Source organism: Callorhinus ursinus, unplaced genomic scaffold (assembly GCF_003265705.2).
Source record: "Callorhinus ursinus isolate GAN/ISIS: 27379988/994484 unplaced genomic scaffold, GSC_fseal_2.0 scaffold13, whole genome shotgun sequence".
Taxonomy (NCBI): domain Eukaryota; kingdom Metazoa; phylum Chordata; class Mammalia; order Carnivora; family Otariidae; genus Callorhinus; species Callorhinus ursinus.
Genome location: NW_027397075.1, coordinates 16417327 through 16439455, shown reverse-complemented (window position 1 = coordinate 16439455; position 22129 = coordinate 16417327). Strand labels below are relative to the sequence as shown.

Genomic DNA, 22129 nt, shown 5'->3' with positions numbered 1-22129 from the left:
ACGGGTGGCTGTTCTCGGACTTCGCGTAGCTCCTCTCTATGGAAGTCCTCGAAGCACTGAATTCGGTAGTCCCTGAGCGCCGGCGGTCGCTGCCCCGGGCTGAGAGCACGCCCTGTCTCTGCCTTCATTTTCAAGGTGTTTTTTTAGAGTCAAAGTTAGTACAAAGAATTAAGGTGAAGTAAGACAAAGAAAGACGACTACGTGTGACAGGAGGAATCTCAACAAGAAACGAACAAAAGAGAGACAGCCCCGTGAATGTGGAGATCGCTACTGTGGGAGGGGCGGGTCGGGGCGCCCAGAGGGTTGCAACCGTGAGGTGAGGCGCAGGAGGGAACGTGCCGGGGGGAGTACCGTCTGTGGTCCTGTGACCACGGTGGGAGGGGACAGATGGGGACTCCCCAGGGGCCATGGCCAAAGTTTGAAATATGGAATCACCGTGGTTACACCCGACAGCAATAGGATGTGGTTTGTCAGTTATGCCTCAGTTAACAACAGTCAGTGTCGCGATTCACAAGAACGCACTCTGTGGGATTTGCGTAGACATGGTGTGTTAGGGAAGGGGGTTTCTCCGTGTTTTAGTTGGGAGTCTGTGTCGCATGACACGGAACGCTTCTCTGTATTTACTGCGATAGATGTGTGGTTTTTCCTCTTTAACTTTGCAATCTGGCAGGTTACATTGAACAAGCTTTCCCTTGAAAATCAAAAAAATTTTAAAAAGGTTTTTGAAAGTCAGTGAATATTTTCTGCTCACGTGCAGCCCATGCAAAAGCTGTTGTTCCCATCAGGTTTCAGTAATTAAAAGTTTATTTGGCTTCAGAGATCGACTCCCCTGATAAGACTTTTGGCCCAAGACACTCCATGTTTAAAACCCAGACAAGCTCAGGAACATCTCAGGACACAGAGAACAAGTAGGCTTCATGAGTATTGCCCAGAGATGAGGGCCTTCCGTTGTTTTATCACCCTGAAACCAGAAGGCTTCTCGAAAGCACCGCCTCTTTCCAGCCCTGTCCCTAACTACGTAATGTGCTGTGCCCCAGTCTCTAAGGCCTTTGCCTGCCCTTGCTCACTGGTTCTCAGACTCATGGGCCTCCTGCGTATTTTTACAGACACTCGCGTTTTCCTAGCCTTTGCCCCTGCTGTCCCTCTGCCCGAAGCCTCCTTCTCCCAGATCGGCACGATGAGGCTCCTTGCTCTGCAGCTCCGCTTCGTCAGTGTCACCTCCTCAGGGTGCCTGTTCTGTCCACCTGAATTCCAGGGGCCCCCGGTCGGTCTCTGTGACCTTGGCACCTGTTCATCAGAGCGGTGATCATGGCGTGTTAGTCTCTAGCTTACGCATCTGCTAACTTGTTCGTGGTCCTTCTCCACGCGGGTGCGGCAAGAGCATGATCCCTAACTCTGTGCCCAGCACCTGGGACGCGGTGCAGGTAGGCTGGGTGCTCGGGGATTCACCGATGGACGGGTAGGCGGACGGGTGGATGGACGGACGGACGGATGGAGGCATGAATGAAACTGATGGATGAATGAATACCGAGCGTTATAAATGCTGGTGTAACCAAAATCCGGCAGCCTTCCAGTGCCTTTCCCACATGGACATGAATGCTGCGTATCCAGTGCGTACTGTGTGCGCACGTTCCCAGAAACACTTTTTAGGGAGAATGGGTGTCAGAAGTTGGCACTTGAAGGAATCAGATTCATGTTCACATATAACCGACATTTAAAAAGGACGGTAAATCTCGTGTGTGTTTATATTCTTAAAACTTTGCCTTTTCTGCTCCTTAGGATCCTGCTCTGTGCTAACTAATGTGATCGATTAATTTGTCCTTAGGTATAAATGTGTAATACCGCCTTAATATCCCTGCTTTCATTTATTTATATTAAATCCCCTGGTACACAAGCAGGAGTTGGACGCAGCGATGGGGTGGGCTGGGGAGAGGATTTCTAGAAGGGGAGGCTTTGCGATCCCTCAGTTACATCCCCAAAGTGCCCATTTGCGCCCGTCTACGTAGGGTTTGATCGCTGGCCCCACTCATCGTCCTTGGTAACGGTGTTTTTGCAGTGGTTTTTAAACATTCTTTCTGCCAATGGGATGCACTTGTGCTATAGAAAATTTGTGTTATTTCTGTTTGAAACCTCACACCTGATGAAGATTATGTATTCATTTTCGGGCACTAAAGAGCCTGGCTTCTCTGCCTCCATAGAAATGAGGTGCGTAGTCACGTCCAGCTACGGACAGCTGGCTGGGCCAGGCTGTCTTCCGATCCGCCCTCCTTCGGTGGGGGGTCAGGTGCCAGACGCTGTGGGTAGAATCTTAGTCTGGCTCTGGGGGGGTGGCTCCCGCTCCCCGCTCAGTGTGTGTCTCTGTCCTGCAGGGGCTGGTTCCCGTGGTGACTCTGCCGTGAGCGGAGCTTGGGAGGCCGTAGTGCCCTGGGACCTTGTGCCACGTGCCCTGCGGTGGCCCCCAGCTCCTGCCTGTGGACACAGGTGTCTGGTCAGGAGTTCAGGGCGCTCCGCATGACTGACCGCAACCCGCGGGCCCCGGCGTCGCTCCTGTCCACTGACTTTACTCCCTGATGGCTGGCTGCCTCCTGAGGACCTGGGTCAGTTCCTGGACAAGTCTGAAGTCAGTCAGGGAACGGTGATGTAGTCTTTGCTGCGAATAATTCTTGCGTAGCAATACTGAAAAAGGTAATTCACATTTCCCATTAAGAAGGGAGCAATACCGTGCAGAGTTGTCGCTCACCTCGTGACTCTGGTCAGGATCATTCTGGCATCTATTTGGGGGGAATTTGTCTATTCTGGTAGAAAAATTATTGGTTAAACGTGAGCAGTTGGAAACCCCTTTCCATAGCCTGAAGCTCAAAAACGAGCGTCAAACCAGAACCAGAAGAGTTTTCCAGCAAGGTCGCTTCCTGCTGAAATCCACAGGCAGAGGGACGGACTGGGGGAGTCCCGGGGCTCCGGGGTCCCACTTCCTCAGCATTTCCTCTTTGCCAGCCGTGCGCGGGTTCTGGGAGTGCGGAGGGCACGTGGGGGAACGCGGGCGGCGCCATCCCTCTCGAGCTGACACGGAGACGCAGGCAGACGCTGCCCCCAAGACTTGACTTTGAAAGACCCCGGGAGGCAGTAGATGGCCACCTCCCTGTGCTCTCCCTTCGGCGCCGGGCTGCCCTATCGCTGACATTCTGTTTTCTAGAGTCTGTCGTCAGATTCCCCAACCCCATATCAAAGCCCCCGGGACGTGCTTTTTTAAAGCCGCCTGTGTTCCCGGCCACGGGCTGGCCCTGTGTCTTCCCTCTGAGGCTTCAGTACTCCCAGGCTCAGGCCTCAGAGCCGACAGTTCAAGCTTAGGGGAACCCCAAGGTCAAGGCTCCTATTGACACCATTTCAACCATATGGTGGATTCAGAAGGCTTTCAGGGTGGCTGAGAAACCCACAGTCTTTTAGAGCATTGAGAAATTTCTGGAGAAAGTTTCTGTGATTGTCAAAATGCTGTTCTTGGATCTTGCCTTTTTTTTAAAAATTGAGAGGCTTGGAGCACAACCCATCTGTAAGGCAGGGCCCACCGGACTCCAGCAGTGGAAATAAGTGGCTTCTGCTTCCACATAAAGTCAGAGACTTGGGACCGAGGTGTGCCGTGAGAGGTGGGCAGAGGGAGCAGGGCCCGGGCTGGTGGCACAGGGTGGGGGGATGCTCGGTAAACTGGGAGGAGACTGTGTTAGAGGAGGACTATAATTTATCCACTTGATTTTATCTTTTAATCGTCTGCTGTGTGGACTCCTTGTTCCTCTGCCCCCAACGCCCGGCCGGCCGCCTCTCCTCCTGAGTCCGCATCCTGCCCCGACGCTGCCCGCTGGGAGCCTGTGTGGTGTTGGCGGCCGCACGTGCTGCTGCGTTATTACCTGTGCAGACTGGATCGGGTCGGAGGGAGGTGCTAGCAGATGCGGCCCCAGCTCAGCCCGCTCTGTTCTGCAAGGCCTTTCTATCTCATGCCCCAAGGCAGACGCGGTGGGCCGGCCGGGTGGGGACATTGTGAGCCCCCAACTCTTGTCCTTCTTCACTTATTTCCAAAATCGCCCGAGGCTCGACAGCATGGTGTGAAGGGTCGCAGGCAGGAGGTAAAGTTCCTTTCGTGGCTGGATCCGGGTACCTCCTCCTCTGTCCCGGTGAAGGGGGTTCTGCCGCTCGCCCTCGGGATCCGAGCCTAGCAGTGAGTGAGGACCGTTTATCACAGGGTAGCCTGAGGCCAGGTCTGAAAATAAGAGCTTTCTTGCCACGCTGTGAAGCACAACCAGCTTAAATTAAAAAAATAACGTGTCCTTTTTACACAATTGCAGATTGCCGTATCCCTCAAATTGACGACGCTGAGATTCATAACAAGACGTACAGACATGGGGACAAGCTGATCGTCACCTGTCACAAAGGATTCAAGATCCGCTACCCAGACCTGTACAACATGGTTTCGCTGTGCAGCAGTGACGGGACGTGGGATAACCTGCCGCTCTGTCAAGGTGGGGGCGCGGCCATGAGCATGCGCGTGTCTCTCCCGCGGGACGTGGAGGGAAGCAGGGCCCGCCAGCTCTGGTCTCGGAGTCCCCACACCCTCCCTGCGGTCCCCACCAGCCCCACGCGCCCGCTGTGAGAGCATAGACCGGAATCCCTTATTCTTGAGCAATGCTGGATTCTCCTCCACGCTGAGAAACCAAAAGTCGTTTAAGAAATAGGCGTTTGTAACCGGGCTATGGGCACAATGATGAGCTATTGTATATTTAATGAAAATAGCAGAGCATTTATGCTCATTTCAGTGGTAGTGAGAATATATTTAAGGCTAATCTTACAGAGGCTATTTTTTCTTAATGTCATCCCTTTTTATAATGCACAAGGAGCAGAAAAATAATCAAATTCAGATCTTATCCAAACCACACAGTAAATATTAATCCTTTTGCATTTTTAAGATTTGCCTGGGCCAACGTGGAGGGCCCTGTTTGTGAAATTTAGTCCTAGTGTGCACATTAATTCCGATTTTATTTTTTGACCTGTGACTCAGAAGCCAATGCATAATTCATGCTTTAGGGGAGGGCTGTTTGCACCAGAGCACAGGCATGTTCCAATCAAGACAATGTTAGCACTGGGCTTGAAGTCACGGCTAGTGGGCTCTGATATTGCTCTTTGTGCCCCGTCGTTGGAAATAAATGATTTCCTTCTGTGAGGGCTGAAGAGTCATGGCCCCTTGCAAAAACAAAGGCTCGGGGATCGGGAGGACCGAGGGCACCCAGGCCGCCTCCTCCCCAGTGCACGTCTCTGCAGAAACCCCCGGGCCGTGTGGCCTGCCACACATGACATTTCCAGGGACACATGTGATTCAGGCGCACTTCCAGGGATGCTCCGCAGAGTCGTTACGCAACCCGAGGTCGGGCTGAATGTTCAGTGAACCTTACGGACCACTGGTCTCCTCCTGTCCTGGGGCCAAGAACACTCCCTCTGACACCAGCCACCTCTGCCTTCACGATTCCTGCTTACCCCCGTTCTCCCGCCCTTTCTAGAGGTTCCTTCCTTGTAGGTCTCATAAATACTGTGCACCTCTTTACGAGCTCTTTTGGTCCCAATTATTTCTTAAGAAATGTCCGATGGTCGTGTCCTCATCAGGGGCTCAGGTGCGGCCTTCCCCTCACTCACCTGGCCCCTTGGGCCCCCTCGGGACCCTGTGTCCCTTCATCAGGCCTCCCGCCCGCCTGGCACAGCAGGGGCCTGAGGGATCTGGTGGCCCTTAGACGGCCAGACACCTTGGAGCCCCAGGGGGGACATAACTGGCCGTCAGACTGATGTCTCGTCCTGTGGCTTTTATTCACACCTGCAGATGGAGGAGTGAGAGCCTGAGGAGCCGGCTCACTGTTGCCTAGAAGTGCAAATAGAAGTTGTATCAAACTATTGAGTCAAAGCCCGACTTCTGCTGCTGTGTTTAAGACGGGCGGTCTCCAACCGAGGAGCGTGTCTTTCTTTCCCTTATGTACTACTGGAGTGATAACCCCATCTGACTCCTTTTGGGGCAGGCGAGCAAGCGGGGTGCTGTTCCTAGGCCACATTTTCCGTAGGAACTTTGTGTTTTGGAAAGCAGGGTCCGGATGCCTGTTGTTCACTGTGGGCCCATTTGTTTTAATTTAGGGGACACCAGCTAGTCCGAGTGGGCGGCCGGGAGCGACACTCCTTCCCGGGAGGAGGCACAGGCACCGTCCCTTGTGCCAACTCATTTGAACGGCGCTGAGGGGCTTGATACGTTCAGTTGTTCGTGTTAATATGCTTGTCTTGTTTTTCTCAGTCCTAGATTCTGTTTATTCCTGATTCCCACCCTCCCCTGCTCCCCAGCATTTCACTTTTGCTGCAAACACTGCCCGTGCTCAGCTCAGACGTAAAATCCTCTCAGGCCGTGGAGAAAGGATGTGGCCATGTGTCTCAATGTGGTGTGGGTGGTGGGTCTGAGGATCTCTGTGGCACCGGGACATGGTCAGCCCCAGAGGGAGCGTCTCCCTAAATTCTGTATGCCAGGGCCTCCCTGGCCTCACCCTGGTCTCATCCCAAAACTCAGACACTGCGTACCGTGTCGCTGACCAGAGCAGTCCATGGAGCGCGAAGCCCTTCAATGCTTCTAACGTTGAAGTAAGTCAGCTCGGGAGCAGAGCTCAGGCATCTGTTGCCGTGGGCGTGATGTGATTTGTACTTGGCGACTGGAAGAGAAAGTCGGGATTTCCATTATACACTATTTACTTCACACACAATTAGTTCGCCCTGGGCAGAGACCCAGCTCTGCAGGGTCATTATTCCATCCAGTGAGACTGCTGAAGCCGATAGGAAATCCCAGGATTGCCGTGGGGGCCTCACAAAACGGGATTCTGCGCCGCCGGGGATGCTCCATGGGCTGCACGGGCTTTGAGACGGAGAGGCAGCTGGGGAATATGATTCCTGCACGGCACCTCAGTGGTTTTCACCCCAACAGCACGTCAGGATCACCTGGGGTCTTTAATGAAGACAGGGTGCCCAGCCTACGCACAGACCCAGGGCTTGCAGCCGGGATGGCCTTGGTTCAAAGTTCCTTGGGTGATTTTGTGGTGCACTTGGGGCTCCCCGATTTCAGCTGTGCCCTCCCTCACTTCCTCCCTGCTCCCGGGCCTCTCCGTGTGGTTTGTAAGTGTGACACCAAATGTCCGTGTCACGAATAGAACAGGAAAGCGGGTGCGGGCGTCTGGACGAGGTGCGAGCCCTCAGAGGCCGTGTCACGTTTGCAGCGGGCGGACCGCAGGGGCCAGGGATTCACAGGTCTCGGTGCACGGTGGGGACTGAGTGTGACCATCTCTCCTCTTTCCCCCATCACAGGCTGCCTGAGGCCTCTCACCTCTTCCAACAGCTATGCGAACATCTCCGAGTTGCAGACCTCCTTCCCCGTGGGGACGGTCATCTCCTACCACTGCTTCCCTGGATACAAGCTGGAGGGGGCCGAGCACCTCGAGTGCTTACACAGCCTCATCTGGTCGACCAGCCCACCCCGGTGCCTTGCTCTGGAAGGTAACGCGTTTGCTCTCTGGGAGGTTGAATCACTGTTATAGCGGGTGTCTCAGTGGGAGGTGACGAGCTGAGAGTTATGGTCCGCGTAGCTCTCATTCCCTGAGTGCACGCGGCCCCGAATAGCGGCAGCAAGGCTGGTCATCCGAAGGCTGGTCATCTGCCGAGAGGCAGGACTTACAGCCAGTCATAAAACAGGGTTCCCCCGGCCTACACTTAAAGGGGATAAGAGAGAGGAACTTCAAGCATTCGAGGTTAAGCTGCAAAATATTGCCAGGTTAAGTGAAATGTCCTCAAAAATTAATTTTCTCCGCACGAAATGAAAACAGATTGTATCATGGCGTCATTCATCTCCCCCTTTATTGTTCTGCCCACACTTCTCCCTGTTCCGTGCGTTTTATGGCTGTGGCCGTTTGGCTGCCGGCGCACACCTGGAAGCCTGAAGCCAAGGGCTCCTTCTTCCCCGTTCTCCTCGAATGTGTGTCATTGCGCTGAGCAGCGGCTCACAGTAGTGAGGGGACAGGGCATCCAGGGACAGGAGCAGACCCAGGACTGGGGGGTCTCCCGCTGCCAAGGTGGGCATGCTGGTTCAGCCTCGCTTTCATGCAGGTCTTGAAATTATGACTGAAGAACACACACCAATGTGTGTGTTGGCCTCTGAGCACGGTGGGCAGGAGGGGTCTATGAGGGTGAAGAGGAAAATGAAAGCAGGCTCCAGTCAGGAGCCCCCCAGAGCCTGTGAGCAGCCTTTCCCGGAAATAAGACACGATTGCATGGCGTTCTTTCAAGGGTGTGCGTGCCGCAGGGAAGACGCCAGACCGCGGGGTGTGTGGGGTGCTGACAGCCAGAGGGGGCCGGGGAGCCTCCTAGAGCAGTGCTGGAGGGAGAGTGGGCGGGGGGCCCTGGCCAGGACAAGAGTGCCCTAGTGAGCGCCGCCCCCCCCCGTCCCAGGTCCCCGGGACCGAGCCTCCAGTGCACGTGGCAAGTAAGACACGGGATGCCCCGTGAAAGCCGAATTTCAGATAAACAACAAATAATTTCTTAATATGAATGTGCTCTAAATATTGCATGGCACTTAATTCATGGTAAATCTGTGATTCAAACGTAACTGAGCGTCCAGTACTTTCACCCGTTAAGTCTGGGGACCCTCACCCGCAGGGATGGGCATCCCCTGTGTCCGGATGTGCAGGCAGGCGGAGGTGAGCCTGGGCCGTGAGGAAAGGGGGTGTCTGCCTGCTCAGAAAGCCAGAGCTAGATTGGGTGGAAGGTGTCATGGTTACGATTCTATCGGTCTGAAATGCCTGTTTTAAAATCTTGTCAAGTTTGGTTTAAATGTTTTTCAAGCAGTCACCCTCAGATAAGCTTCATTTTGAAACTTTGAGAGCTGTTTTTGTGGAGCCTGGAGAATACGATGTGAGCAAAATAAAACAGGCCCGAGCGTCAGGGGCAGCAAGCTGAGGTTGGAACGGGGGAGCTGTGATGTGGCCCCGTCCTCCACCAGCGAGGGCCGTAGCCGAGGGTGACCGCTGCCACGAAGGCCACAACAGCCCTTTCCCTCAGGTTTTGGTGTGCGTGCACGCCTGTCTGTGTGTGCGCGTGTGTTTGAATAATCTTCACATCGCCATTCTCCCTGTCAAGTATGTGATGGGATCACTCGTGGGACCTTGAACTGCTACCTGGCCAAAGACGCCAAAGCCAGGATTCTGACCTGAGAGGCACAGCGTGGACTGAGGGATTTTTTTTGTCTCAATACCTGATAGAAACTGGGCTACGTTGAATGATGGGTCAGAGTAACAGGTGAGGGTTCATGGAAGGCTATCCAGAGGTGCCGGGAGTTGATGTTTCTTCAGCCTGACTTGAATCGTATACCATCTTTGAAAAGCGGGGTCATATCTGTGAAATGCTGTCACGGGGCGTCCACTGATGATCCGTCACTGGGGACTCTGCCCCTTGCATCTGTCACCCGTTTCCCCCCTCAGTTTCCCGTCTTAGCACACAATCTGATTTTTCTTGATGTCCCAGTGAAAATCATTGCACGGTGCTGGAAAGCATGATGCTCTCAGGGGCTTTTAAATGTGGGGGTGATCTGACACCCGAGCACCCGGGTCTGGTCAGCTGTGCTGTGGAAGCGCTTCATGCATTCCCTCCTGGGCTCACTGGGACCCACCAGTGCATCGGCACCAGCCTTCTCCACACCCGCCAACAGCCAGGAGATGGGATCACCAAGAGGCTCAGGAGGCAGTGTGCCACGTTGAGCAAGAGTGTGGACCGATGTCAGACTGGCTGGGGTCACAATGTGTGTCCCCACGTGACGGCTTTGCCGTGGGGTGTGTCACTTAGCTTCTGTCAGCCCCATTCCCTTGCCTGTTGAATGGGGCAGATGGTTATCCATGCCTCCTGACACCGTGAGGATCCAGCGTGACAACAAATGTAACATGTTTAGTGAAGCGCGTGGTACATGCTGGGTGGTCGGTCCATCAAGGGCCACCATTAATATTGCTCCCAGAATTCTGCAGAGTCACATTAAGTAAGTGAGTGAGAATCTGGGCATGGCCGTGTGAACCCAGTACCCACACTTCTGTGCACACTCATGACTGTCCTGCGTGTTCTAGTGTTTGTGTGGAAGATGAATCCCACATAATGGGAGGGAGCACTGAACAACACTAGTAACTGCCGTTAATTCTGAGAGCTTACTGTGTGTCCAAATGTTTGATGAGGTAAGTCGCTTAGTGCCTTGTGAGGCAGGTGCTGTTTTTGACCCACTTCACGGATGGGCAAACTGAGGCTTGTAAAGTTCCAGAAACTGAGCAATTCCCACAGCCAGAGCGTGGGTGCGGGGACTCAGAGGCGGGTCTTTGTCCCGTCAGAGCTCGTGTGCTTAATCATCAAGGTACATCACCTAACTACCTTGTTCTGATCGCTTTGCAGTCCAGCAGGGAAGCAACGTGATGTTTTTATAGCCATTTCTTAGAGAGTCAAACAGTTTTGGAAGAATTAACCGTAGGAAGGGGTTCATCTTTCTAGAGTGGTTGTTGTCGCTGTAGAGCTCCCAGCTGCAGGGGACGTGTAGCAGACGGAGGCCACTCACTGCTGCCCCCTGGCACCCCGTCTCCCCATTACAGTGCAGAGCCTGGCCCGGGTTGTGTCTCCTCTCAGGCCAGGACGGACACCTCGAGGGTGACACGACGTGTCCAGACCCTCCGCCTCTGGGGCCATTGCGGCTCTTTCTGCCACGTGGTGCCTCCTGTCCTCAGTGGGCCGTGGGGCGTCTTCTGAGGTTAGGCCTCTCTGGCACCAGCGTCGGGTGGCGGCTGCCCCCCTCATGGGTCAGCAAGCCCAGAGTGGACGCCTCGCTTCATGAAGGAGTTCGAACTTTGGAAGGAAAAGCTCTGTCAGCTTCCCCAGAGGTCCAGGTTGTGTGTTCCGACGTCTGTGCACTTCTGAGAGCGGAGGCTCCTGGAGCTTGTGATCCCTGCAGCTGAGCTGGGGGAGGGGATAAAGCGCCAGAAATCACCAAATCTTGCATCAGAATGTTGCTCCATCCTTTAAAAATAGATGCGTGCGTATAAATACACCTAGAAGGGGCTCCACAGGCCCCTGTGTGCCAGTGGGCCTCTGTGATTTTCATCCCCGCGCATTGTCCGTTCTGCCTTCATCCCGAGGCATTCATCCCTGTCTGCTACACACACACACACACACACACACACACACACACACACACACAGAATCCAAGACATTTTTAGAAAAACAAATAAACACCAGACCTTTAACAGTGAATGTGGCATTTTCTTATTTACAAGTGCTAGGACTCAGCTGTCGGTGGTATTTATTGAACACCTGCTATGCACAGAGCAGCACCAGATTAGGCACTGGGGAATGACAAAGAAAGTACCAGAAGTAATTTGTTACTCCGAAGAGTTTATACTCTAATGGGAAGAACCAGACGACAAGTCCCATTATCCAGAGCCCAGCGTCATGACAGACAGCACCTGCGGTGGCATATGCAGCTACCTTTACCAAGGGTACATAAGTGTTTATGCATTTGGGAGGGTTGGAAGGACAGTTCCCATAGGTGATATCACAATTGTAAAATGAAAATTTCTACCCAGGGATTTGCAGGGGTTTTTTTCTTTCTCCCAGAGACCAAACAGAAACAAGTTTTCTGTCTCCACTTGAGCTTTGGGAGAAGAGGAGCCTGAGTATCTCACTCACATCGAGGGCTGTGCATTTTGAAGCTCTGTAGGGCTCATCAGCTCAGGTGGTGTGCCTCAGTGTGTGTGACGGTGCCATCCCAGTGGTTTGAAGGGTAGGAACGTGGAAGGATGTCGAGGGGGCAAAGAAGTCAGTGAACCACCTGTGCAACAGTACTTACAGGGGAGACTGCATGCACCCTGGGGCTGTCTAGGAGGAGGTGCTAACTGCCCAGAATCCCCTAGGTACCATGTTTTGGGGCTATAAGGGATGCTGCATATAGTGCCTACAGAAAAGGCTCTTTCTCTACATAGGGAAAACCATGCAAACGCCTTAAGTATCCAGAATATTCTTCTCACATGCAGGTTTTTGAATGGCCTAGAAGTAGCGCAGGGTGGTGGGGATCTGCTGACAGGCATTCCTGGGAGCAGGTTAACAGCAGAGGTCACATGACTACATCTTTCGGGCAGGTAGCTAGCACTGGGAAGACAGATGGTTGAAGCTCAAACTTGGAACTTGGAATCTTGACTGTGACCCCGCCCCCTTGCCACATAAGGAGTCTTTGGTTTGCCTGCTGTTAAGTTAGAGGGCTAGGCCCTTTAAGCAGAAGTCCTTCTTTCAGTAGATATCTATGGAAAAAGATGGAATCAAATCTGGAAAGGACCAAGTTTTGCTGTGTCATCCAGGGGACACCCCTACATCTCCTCGTCTATACACCAGCAAGGATTACGATTGTGGCCCCATAGGACTGTATATATTTGCAGACTTTAAAAGCTGCTGCCTGAGGGTCTGGCTTCCAGTCAGCCTAAAGCAAGGTACTAAGTGAGATTTCTACTGACAGGTCTTGGCACACCTTCAACGGGGGGACATATCAAGAATAGATCAGGCAGTTTAAACAATCACAGAGGTTCAAGAGACAGCCAAGAGCTAGGGCAGGATGAATGAGAAGTTTCATCACCTCCAAACATCACTCCTTCAGGAGTGAGAGAGGTAGCTGTTTAGCCTAACACATAGAAACAAATACAGAGGGTCAAGCAAAATGAGGACACAGAGAAATGTGTTTCAGATGAAAAAGCAAGACAAGACCTCAGAAAAAGACCTTAGTGATACAGGGATAAGTAATTTGTGTGACAAAGAATTCAAAGTAATGGTCATAAAGATACTCACTGAACTCAGGAGAAGAGTGGGTGAACATAGCGAGAACTTTAACAAAGACACAGAAAATAAGAAAGTACCAAACAGAAGTCACAGAGTTCAAGAATACAAGAACTGAACTGAGAAATACACTAGAGGGGCTCAACAGCTGGATGAAACAGAACAGATCAGTGGGCTGGAAGCAATGAAACTCACCCAGACAGCGCAGCAGAAAGAAAAAGGTTTTACAAGTGAAGATAACATACGGGACCTCTGGGACGTCAGGTGGAATAACATTCACATTATAGGGGCCCCAGAAGGAGAAGGGGGGGCAGAAAAATTATTTGCAGAACTAATGGCCAAAAATTTCCTTAATCTGGGAAGGAAACAGACATCCACAGTCCAGGAAGCCCAGGGAGTGCCAAATTAGATGAATCGAAAGAGATCCACACCAAGACACATTATAATTAAAATGTTAAAAGTTAAAGAGAGAATCTTAAAAGCAGCAAGAGAGAAACAGCTTATTACATGCAAGATAAACCCATAGGCTATCAGCAGATTTCTCAGCAGAAACTTTGCGAAGCAGAAGGGAGAGCAGAACATATTCAGAGTGCTGAAGGGAGAAAACTTCCAACCAAGAATACTCTACCCTGTAAGGTTATCATTTAGAATCAAAGGAGAGATAAACAGTTTTCTAGACAACCAAAAGCTAAAGGAATTCATCACTACTAAACTGGTCTTACAAGAAATGTAACAGGACACGGTTAAGCTGAAAAGAACTGGCACTAATTAATAAAAAAAATATGAAAATAAAAATCTCACTCAGAAAGGGTAAATATAGAGTAAATGGGTAGTGGCTTAGTCACTTGTAAAGCCGCTTTGAAAGTAAAAAGACAAAAGCAAAATTAACTAACTACATTAATTACTTAAGGAATACATAAAATAAAAAGATGTAAAAGGTGACAAAGTACATAAAAAGGTAATGTTCTGGAACGTGTTCAAATTTAAGTTGCTATGAACTTAAAATAGACTGTTATAAATACAGGACGATGTATGTGAACCTCATGGTAACCACAAAGCAAAAACGTATAGTAAATACACAAAAGAAAATGAGAATGGGATCTAAACATAACACTAGTTCTCAAACCATGAGAGAAGAGAGAAAGAGAAGAAAGGAACAGAGAGAAACTACAACAACAGCCAGAAAACAACAAAATGGCAATAAGTACACACCTATTGGTAATTACTTTAAATGTAAATGGACTAAATTCTCCAACCAAAAGCTGTGGCATGGCTGAATGGATTAAAGAAGGAGACTCGTGTCTATGCTGCCCACAGAAGACTCACTTCAGAAGTCAGGACACGGACTGAGAAGGAAGGATCAGAAGACATTCTGTGCACATGGAGGTGAGCAAGAAAACTTCTTGACACTTCTGTCAGAGACTCTGAGACAAAGACTGTGACAAAGGACACTGAAGGGCCCCTTATTCCCGTACTACATGATGATAAAGGTGCCAATCCAGCAAGAAGATACAACACTGGTAAGTATATTTGTACCCAACACAGGAGCACCTAAATATGTAAAGCAAATACTAACAGACCCAAGGGGAGAAGTTGACTCGATGGATACAATACTAACAGGAGACTCTACCTACATCAATGGGTAGATAATAAGGAAAGGACAGAGGGTCAATAAGGAAACATCGGCCTCAAACAACCCATTATACAAAATGGACTTCACAGTTATGTACAATATTCCATCCAAAAGTGGCAGGATATGCATGACGCACTGCCAGGGACAGATGACATGTTGGGCCACAGAGCGAGTCTCAGTGAACACAAGAAAACTGAAACCATATCAAGCATCTTTTCTGACCAGAATGGTAGGAAACTAGAAATCAATGACAAGAAGAAATCTGGAAAAAGTACAAATATGTGGAGTAAACAACATATTACTGAACAAACACTGGGCCACAGGAGAAATAAAAACATACGGAGAGACAAATGAAAACAGAAATGAGCCACAGTGAAATCCACAGGATGGGGCAAGAGTGGTTCTAAGCGGGAAGTTCATGACAATACAGGCCTACCTAAAGAAGCAAGGGGAATCTCAAACAGTTTAGCCTAACAGCATAAAGAACTAGAAGAAGAAGAAGAAATGTCCAGTGTTAGTAGAAGGAAGGAAATAATAAAGATCAGAGAGGAGGGGCGCCTGGGTGGCTCAGTCAGTGAAGCGTCTGCCTTCAGCTCGGGTCATGATCTCAGGGTCCTGGGTTCGGGTCCCACATCGGGCTCCCTGCTCAGTGGGGAGTCTGCTTCTCCCTCTGCCGCTCCCCCTGCTTGTACTCTCTCATGCACCCACTCTCTCAAATAAATAAATCTTTAAAAAAAAAAAGATGAGAGAGGAAATAAATGATAGACTAAAAGGACAACAGAAAGATCAACAAAACCAAGAGCGGGTTCTGTGATAAAATAAACAAAATTGACAGACATTTAGCTTGACTCCCCAAGAGGAAAAAGATAAAGGGCTCAAATAAATAAAATCAGATATGAAAGAAAAGTTATAACTGATACTACAGAAATACAAAGATCGTAAGAGACACTATGAACAATTAGACATAAGCAAATTAGACAACCTAGGAGAAATGAATAAATTCCTGGAAACTTAGAATCTTCCCAGACTGAATCATGAAGAAATAGAATATCTGAATAGGCTGATGACTAGGAAGGAGATTGAGTCAGAAATCAAAAACCTCTCAGCAAACCAAAGTCCAGGGCAGGACAGCTTCCCAGAGGAATTCTACCAAACATTCAAAGAAGATTTAAAACTTACTCTTCTCAGAGTCTTCCAAAAAATTGATAGAGGAGGAAATGCTTCCAAACTCATTTTGTGAGGCCAGGATTACCCTGATCCCAAAACCAGACACGGATGCCACAAGAAGAGAAAGTTACAGGCCAGTATCCATGATGAACATAAATGTAGATATCCTCAACAGAATATTAGCAACAGATGGAGAACAGACGCGTGAGAAGATGCTCAGCATCACTCACCATCAGGGAAATAAAACCAAAACCACAGTGAGAGCCCACCCCACACCTGTCAGAATGGCTCAAATCAACAACACAAGAAAAACAGGTGTTGGCAAGGATGCAGAGAAAGGGGGACTGTTGGTGGGAATGCAAACTGGTGCAGCCACTCTGGAAACTGTGTGGAAGCTCCTTAGGACGTTAAAAATAGAGCTTCCCTACAATCCAGCAATCGCAGTGCTGGGTGTTTACTCAAAGCAAGTGAAAACACTGATTTGAAGGGAGACATGCACCCCATGTTTGTAGCAGCCAAGATGCGGAAGCAGCCCAGGTGTCCATCGAGTGATGAATGGATGAAGAAGATGGGGTGTGTATGTATACAGTGTTGTATTACTGAGCCATCAAATTAGCAGTGAGGTCTTGCCACCTGCACCGGCTTGGATGGACCAGAGGGTATGCTAAGTGAAATGTCAGCAAAGACAAATACCACATGATTTCACTTAAATGTGGAATCTAAGAAAACAAACCCAGCCCAGACTCCTAGGTTCAGAGAGCATACTGGAGGTTGCAGGGCGTGAGGTGGGGACCTGGGGAGGGCATGGAGACACAGACTCCCAGCTGGAAAACAGATGCAGCAGGGGCATTTAGCCAGTGGTCCTGCGTGAACTCTGGCGACAGGCTCACTGTGGCGGCTGTCTGGTGGTGTGTATAGACGTCCAGTCCCTACGCTGCACAACTGTTGTAACCTTGTGTGTCAAATACACTCCAGGAAAGGAAGAAGGAGGCGGGAACAGAGGCGCCCGGGAAGGTGGGAGGCCTGGGGGCTGTTGTGCTTGCTTCTCCCAAATATGGACGAAATCACCCCATTTGCGTGACTTGGGCAAGAGCTCCCCCACCTTTTCCACAGGCTTTCTCCCAGGAACAAGCAAGCCTGACCTCGTTCGAAGCCGAACACCTGAATTTTTCAATCCAACCGGTCCCACAGCTGAGGATGCCCACGGTGGTTTCCCCCTTTAACCCACCGGTTTCAGACCCCATTAAAGGGAATGCGGCTTTCGATTTCCTGAGAACCTGCGAGTGCCCAGGGATCCGCGCAGCTCCGCGGCCTTCTGAGAGAAAGCGCGAAAACAAGAAAGAACCTGAAAAACCCTGTTTGGTCAAATGTGAAATCCCTGGAAATGTTCCGATTTAGGATCGACCCTGAAAGCCAGTGTGGACATGGAGGGGTTGTCCGCACCTGTTGGGTCCCAGAGCACCCGGTGCCCTTTCCACGGCAGGAAGCACCTCACGGCCACAGGGCGAACCCATGAAGGAAGCAAGAGACCCGCAGCAGCAAGTTGGGGTCCTCACGTGTGACCTGGGATACACTCAGGCCGTTCCAGCCCCGCTGTGCCTGCGTTGTTCCCGTCTCACGTGAGGAAAACTCAGAGCACATGAAGGAGTAGTCCGGGATGCGGTCACGTGTCTCCGTGTCACCACAAACCAGCCGGGAGCCTCTCCACGTGGGGCCGGTGCCCCTCCTGCCACCCCCACCAGACCAGCGAGCCCGGGAGCGTCGGCTCTCTCCCGCCCTCCTGCCTGAGGCCCCCAGAAAGTACAGAATCATAACCCTTCTTAACTGGAAACTCTCCTGCATTGGGTTTTAAGTGGCTCAACAGAAATGGCGTGACTGAGTCACCGCAGGATTGACTGGTGCTGAGTCTGGACCATCAGTCATGGAAGTCAGAGCTTAGGAGGCCTTAGACATCACCCGTGTGCCATTCTCCCCGACCCCACACGCCCCGGTGGAAATGAAGCGGCAGGGACAGAGCCGAGTGGCCGTGTCCCAGGCCTGGCTGGGGTGCGCGAGTCCCCGTGCCACCCACACCCTGGCTTGGGCGCCACCCCTCGCGTGGGGCCCCTGCTGCTGTGTCCTATCCTTCCTCTCCTGCACCAGGAAGATAGCCTCCAGAACTCAGCTTCCTGCGAAAAGCGTGGGGCCGGGGGCACCTGCGTTCCTTGCCCTGGAAACAGCGGGAGCTCGTGCAGCCGAAGGTCCTTTGATTGGCTCCGCGGGCGGCCCGGGAGGCCTGCACTGTGCCCGGCGCCGCGGGGTGCCGTTAATACTCGATCACTCATCCTGAGGAGCCTCCCTAGAAGCGTGGAGCCACTGATGGAGCGGAAACAGGCTCCGCCGGCGTCCGCCCTTTCCCCAGGTTGCCCGCTCACAGGGGGGCCTGTCTACGCGCCCCCTGAGCCCGCGGCTCCTCCAGGCACTTCTAGGACCAGCGTACCTGCTGGAAGTCAGGCTCTGGGTTCTAATCCTTGCTTCACGAGCCCCTTTCCTCAGATGCAAAGGGAAGGAGCTGGGGGGATGGGTCTCCAGGCTCCTTCCTGGCACCACATTGTGGGACTCTGCTCCTACCCAGAATGCACTGCTCCAGGGAGGCTGCAAAGGGATGGGGTGCGAAGAGCGTCCCCCCGGTGGCCGCTCCAGAGTTCCCCTGGGCCTGCCTCACCAGAAGGGAGCCCTGTCTGCCGCAGGCCATCTTGGCCCCAGGCACTTCACTCCGTGTCTTTATTCCACCTCGCAACAGCTCTGGGGTTATTACAGGCTCTTGGCTGAGAGAACAGGCCTAGGAGCCCGCTGCAGAGGCCTGGACTCACTCCCCAGCAGCTCTGTGCTGGCTTCCCTGTTCCACTGCTCTTCCCCGCACCCTGGATCTCCAGCACAAGGGTGTTTTGGAGGAGAGAGGGTACACACTGTGATTTGGCCCAGGCTGCTCAGCAGGTGATGGGGCTGGAGTGTTCTTCCTCCTTTCCTCCCTCCTTCCCGGGAGGGCTGTGGCGCCGGCCTGGACATACTGAAGCTCCCCTCAGCTGGGGTACCAGCAGTGAGCTGCCCGGGCCTCCCACTGCCCAGAAAGCACCAGCTGGCTAGCCGGTGCCCTGTGAGCCTCCCCTGGGCTCTCCAGCTCCCCGCAGACTCACCCCTGATCCTGCCACCCCTGCATTCGGTGTGAAATCGAATCAGAAGATGAAGAAAAGAGCAATGAGTCCCTTTTCTCCTCTCTTCTCTCCCCAGCATAGCAATGGGGCTTCTGCTCAAGGGAAGACAGAGGGAGGGCGTCTGCTCTGTCTGCTCTCCAGCCTGCACCCTGCTCTCGGCTTCCCTCCCGCGTGTAAAAGGTTTCCGCGGGGCCACGTAATGCGGGCTCGAGCTGCGCCCTCCCTCCCCGAGGCCCGGGAGCTCCTCAGGAAGCAGCAGCTGGAGTGGGCTGTGTTCCGCGCCCCCACCCCAACACTCATCCTTGCACTGCGTTTCCACTTAAGATGTATTTGAAGGAAGAGCTTGCGGCCATAAAGTGTGCACGTCGTTCCTCTCGTTCTGCCTCCTGAGGACCTTGATACCAGAGTGAAATCACCCCCCTTCACAGTCCCCGTCTCCTCGGCCGCCAGCCTGCCAGAGAGGAGCCCAGCCTGGATCAAAGTCTTACAGCATTGTTAGGTCTCAAACACAAGAGACTCGTCGGCGCTCTGTGAAGACCTACGTGCGCCCTGGCCTGGGGAAGAGGCAGGTGGCGTTGGCTCGCGGAGCCCGTCGGAAGCGGCGTGGGGACTGATGTGCGCTGCCCCCGTGGAGCTTACCTCAGTGCCTCGCTCTGTCCTCCGTCTGCCGGCATCGGAAACTCCTGTGCCGGGTGCGGTGCGACCCCAGCACGGCCTTTTTATTACGAGGAAATGCAGAATTCAAGCCGTCTTGCTATCTTACGTCTGAGAAGGCGTTAAATCCCTCCTAGCAGGCAGCAGCAGCACTGGAAGCATCCGGGTATTGGGGGGGGGGGTGGGGGGGCCACTCCCCACCCCCGCTCTTCTTCACAGATGGTTGCCAGAAGGCCTGTCTTTCCCCATTTGGGGGACAGGCCATCAGCTCATGCCACTGTTCCGCATGTATCTCAGGGTCTCGAATCTTTCATCGTTTCTGTAGGGCCTGTCACCATAAAGCCTGTGTTCATAGTCATTTCCTCTTTTTGTGCAGGAAGAGGAATTTTTGTTGTTGTTGGTTTTGTTCTTGCAAAAAGATGTGGCCTGACTCTAAATTGCGCCCGGACTTCTATGGAAGTGACAGCTCATCCTTCTCCCAGGGGCTGTGGCTCACATCCTGGCCAGTGCGTCCTGATGGATGAGATCCTAATGCGGTTTCCAGCGCTTGGCTTCCTCACGCGAGAAGAGGTGTGGAGAAGGGGCCAGAGCTGGACTTTGAACAAAGGCAGTTATATTGGAATCTGGGTTTTAAACCAGTCCCCAGCGCAGGTGATCACAAGTGAACACCCATCTGTGTTTTCACACCACAAATACCTTATCCCGAAGGAAACTGTTTTGACTCGGGAAGAAAAGTAAATTTCTAGGAAGCACGGTGGCTCCAAATCCTGTAGCCTGCCACGGCTGAGGAGCGCGAGGGGACCTCGCTCCTCTCTGCCTGACATTTTCAGGACGTGGGCCCTTTGCGTTGACTCTGGGCGACTCTGTCCTGTCCCCAGAGCGCGGTGCCCCCCAGCCTGGTTTCTGCGGGCGCGGCCCAGGGAGGGCTGGAGGCCTGGGACTTGGTGTCCCTGGTCACCCGGCTTCCACCCACTGCGGCCTGTCTCAGCGGCCACTGCAGGGCACACAGCTGGTTTACTTCCCTTTGAGGAAATCTCGGTGTCCCGCTGTTTTGGAAAGACACTGATGTGAGCCAGGAAACCCTCCTGGTCTGGTGGGCTGCTTCCCCAGGGCCCCACGGGCTCGGCCTCGGCAGCACGGCTTGTGTTCCTCGCGGGGGGCTCACACTGGAAATCTGAGAAGAGTCCACAGGGCTGTGTTCCCTCGGCGACCCGGGGTGGGACCCCTCCTGCCTCGTCTGACTCCCAGCGTGGACTCCCAGAGCTGCAGTCCCTGCCTTGGTGGCTGGTGGCTGCCTCCTCTCCGTGCATCTCTCCCGCGGCAGGGACACCGGTCACGCTGGAATGACAGCTGCCCCTCCTGCAGGAGGACCTCCCTGTAACCTGATTTCATCTGAGGCATACCCAGTTTCCAAATGAGGTCACGCTCACAGGTGCCTGGACTTAGGACTTAAGCGTGTCTTTTTTAGGGACACAATTCAACCTGCACTGCAGCTCATGCTTCCCTTTGGCTTAGGGGGAAACAGACACCCTCTGTCTCCCCTCTACCTGCTTCCAGTTTGGAAGGATTCTCTTCAAGGCATCCCCAGCCCATTGGCCAGCCACCTCTGGACCCTGTCAACAGCCCTGTCCTAGGCTAGCGTCCTCTCAAGCCCAGCGTATGGCACCCACTGCACCCCTAGAGCCAAGGGGGCTCCCCCACCTCCTCTCCCTCTTTCTGACCTCCGACCTGCCCGCACACAGCCCACAGCCCAACAGATGAAGAAATTGCTGCTCGACATCTGCCCTTGGGTGGCCTGCACGCCCTTCCCTGGGGCACATGCAAGACCCCAGGCAAGACTCGGCAGGGAGCCAGGCTCTGGAGTAACTGCACTTAGTCAGATCCCTGCTCAGCTGTTTATTTGCTGAGTGACCTTGGGCAAGTGACCTCACCCTGCTGAGTCTCGATTCCCTTATCTGTGCAAGTGAGGCCACGAGGAACCCGCCCTGCACGGTGGTTGGGACGGTGTGCATGCAGCCCTCAGGGTCCGTGAGGTCAGCGTACCCCTGGGAGGGTGTCTGTGGAGTTGTGGTTGCAAATCCTGTTTGCATTTCATCTCGCTGCCCATCACGTGGCCATCCAAGGCTCGGGGGTCCTTCCTCATCTGACCAGGCTGCCGGCCGCTCACTGATGGCCAGCCCCCCTGTGTCTCCTCTCACGCCCACAGCGTCTCAGCCAGCGCTTCCCAGATTGGTTCTGGTGTCAGGAGTGCTCAGTACTTTTCACAGAACGGCACAGTTTGTTTTCGGAACACTGGGACATACCGTGGAAACCTTAGAAGCATCTTTGTTGGCGGAAGTCGTGGCTGTTTATTTTCCACGTGTAACGTGGAGCCAGGCCCAGGGTGTGCGAGCACACAGCTTGGTGCGAAGTGTGCCTGTCGCTTCCCACGCTCGTGAACTCGCCGTCCAAGCACCTATTTCTCATTGGCAAGGATTTCCGAGGAGCAGGAATGAGAAGTTTCAAGTTCAGAAAATTCAGTACGTTAATTTGGTGGTGGAAGAGCTTGAACAGGGCCACGACACCCTGGCCCACTGACCCGGGC

At 52.7% G+C, this 22129-nt stretch overlaps 1 protein-coding gene across 2 annotated transcripts in view; it reads left to right on the top strand.

The window, feature by feature from the left end:
• Positions 1-22129, top strand: part of SUSD4 (sushi domain containing 4) — a 77442-nt gene that overhangs the window by 43749 nt on the left and 11564 nt on the right. For both annotated transcript variants that reach the window (XM_073899829.1, XM_025877996.2), the window contains 2 exons: positions 4335-4508; positions 7366-7554. In XM_073899829.1, the coding sequence (XP_073755930.1) occupies positions 4335-4508; positions 7366-7554 (363 nt within the window). The remainder of the gene's footprint in view (positions 1-4334; positions 4509-7365; positions 7555-22129) is intronic.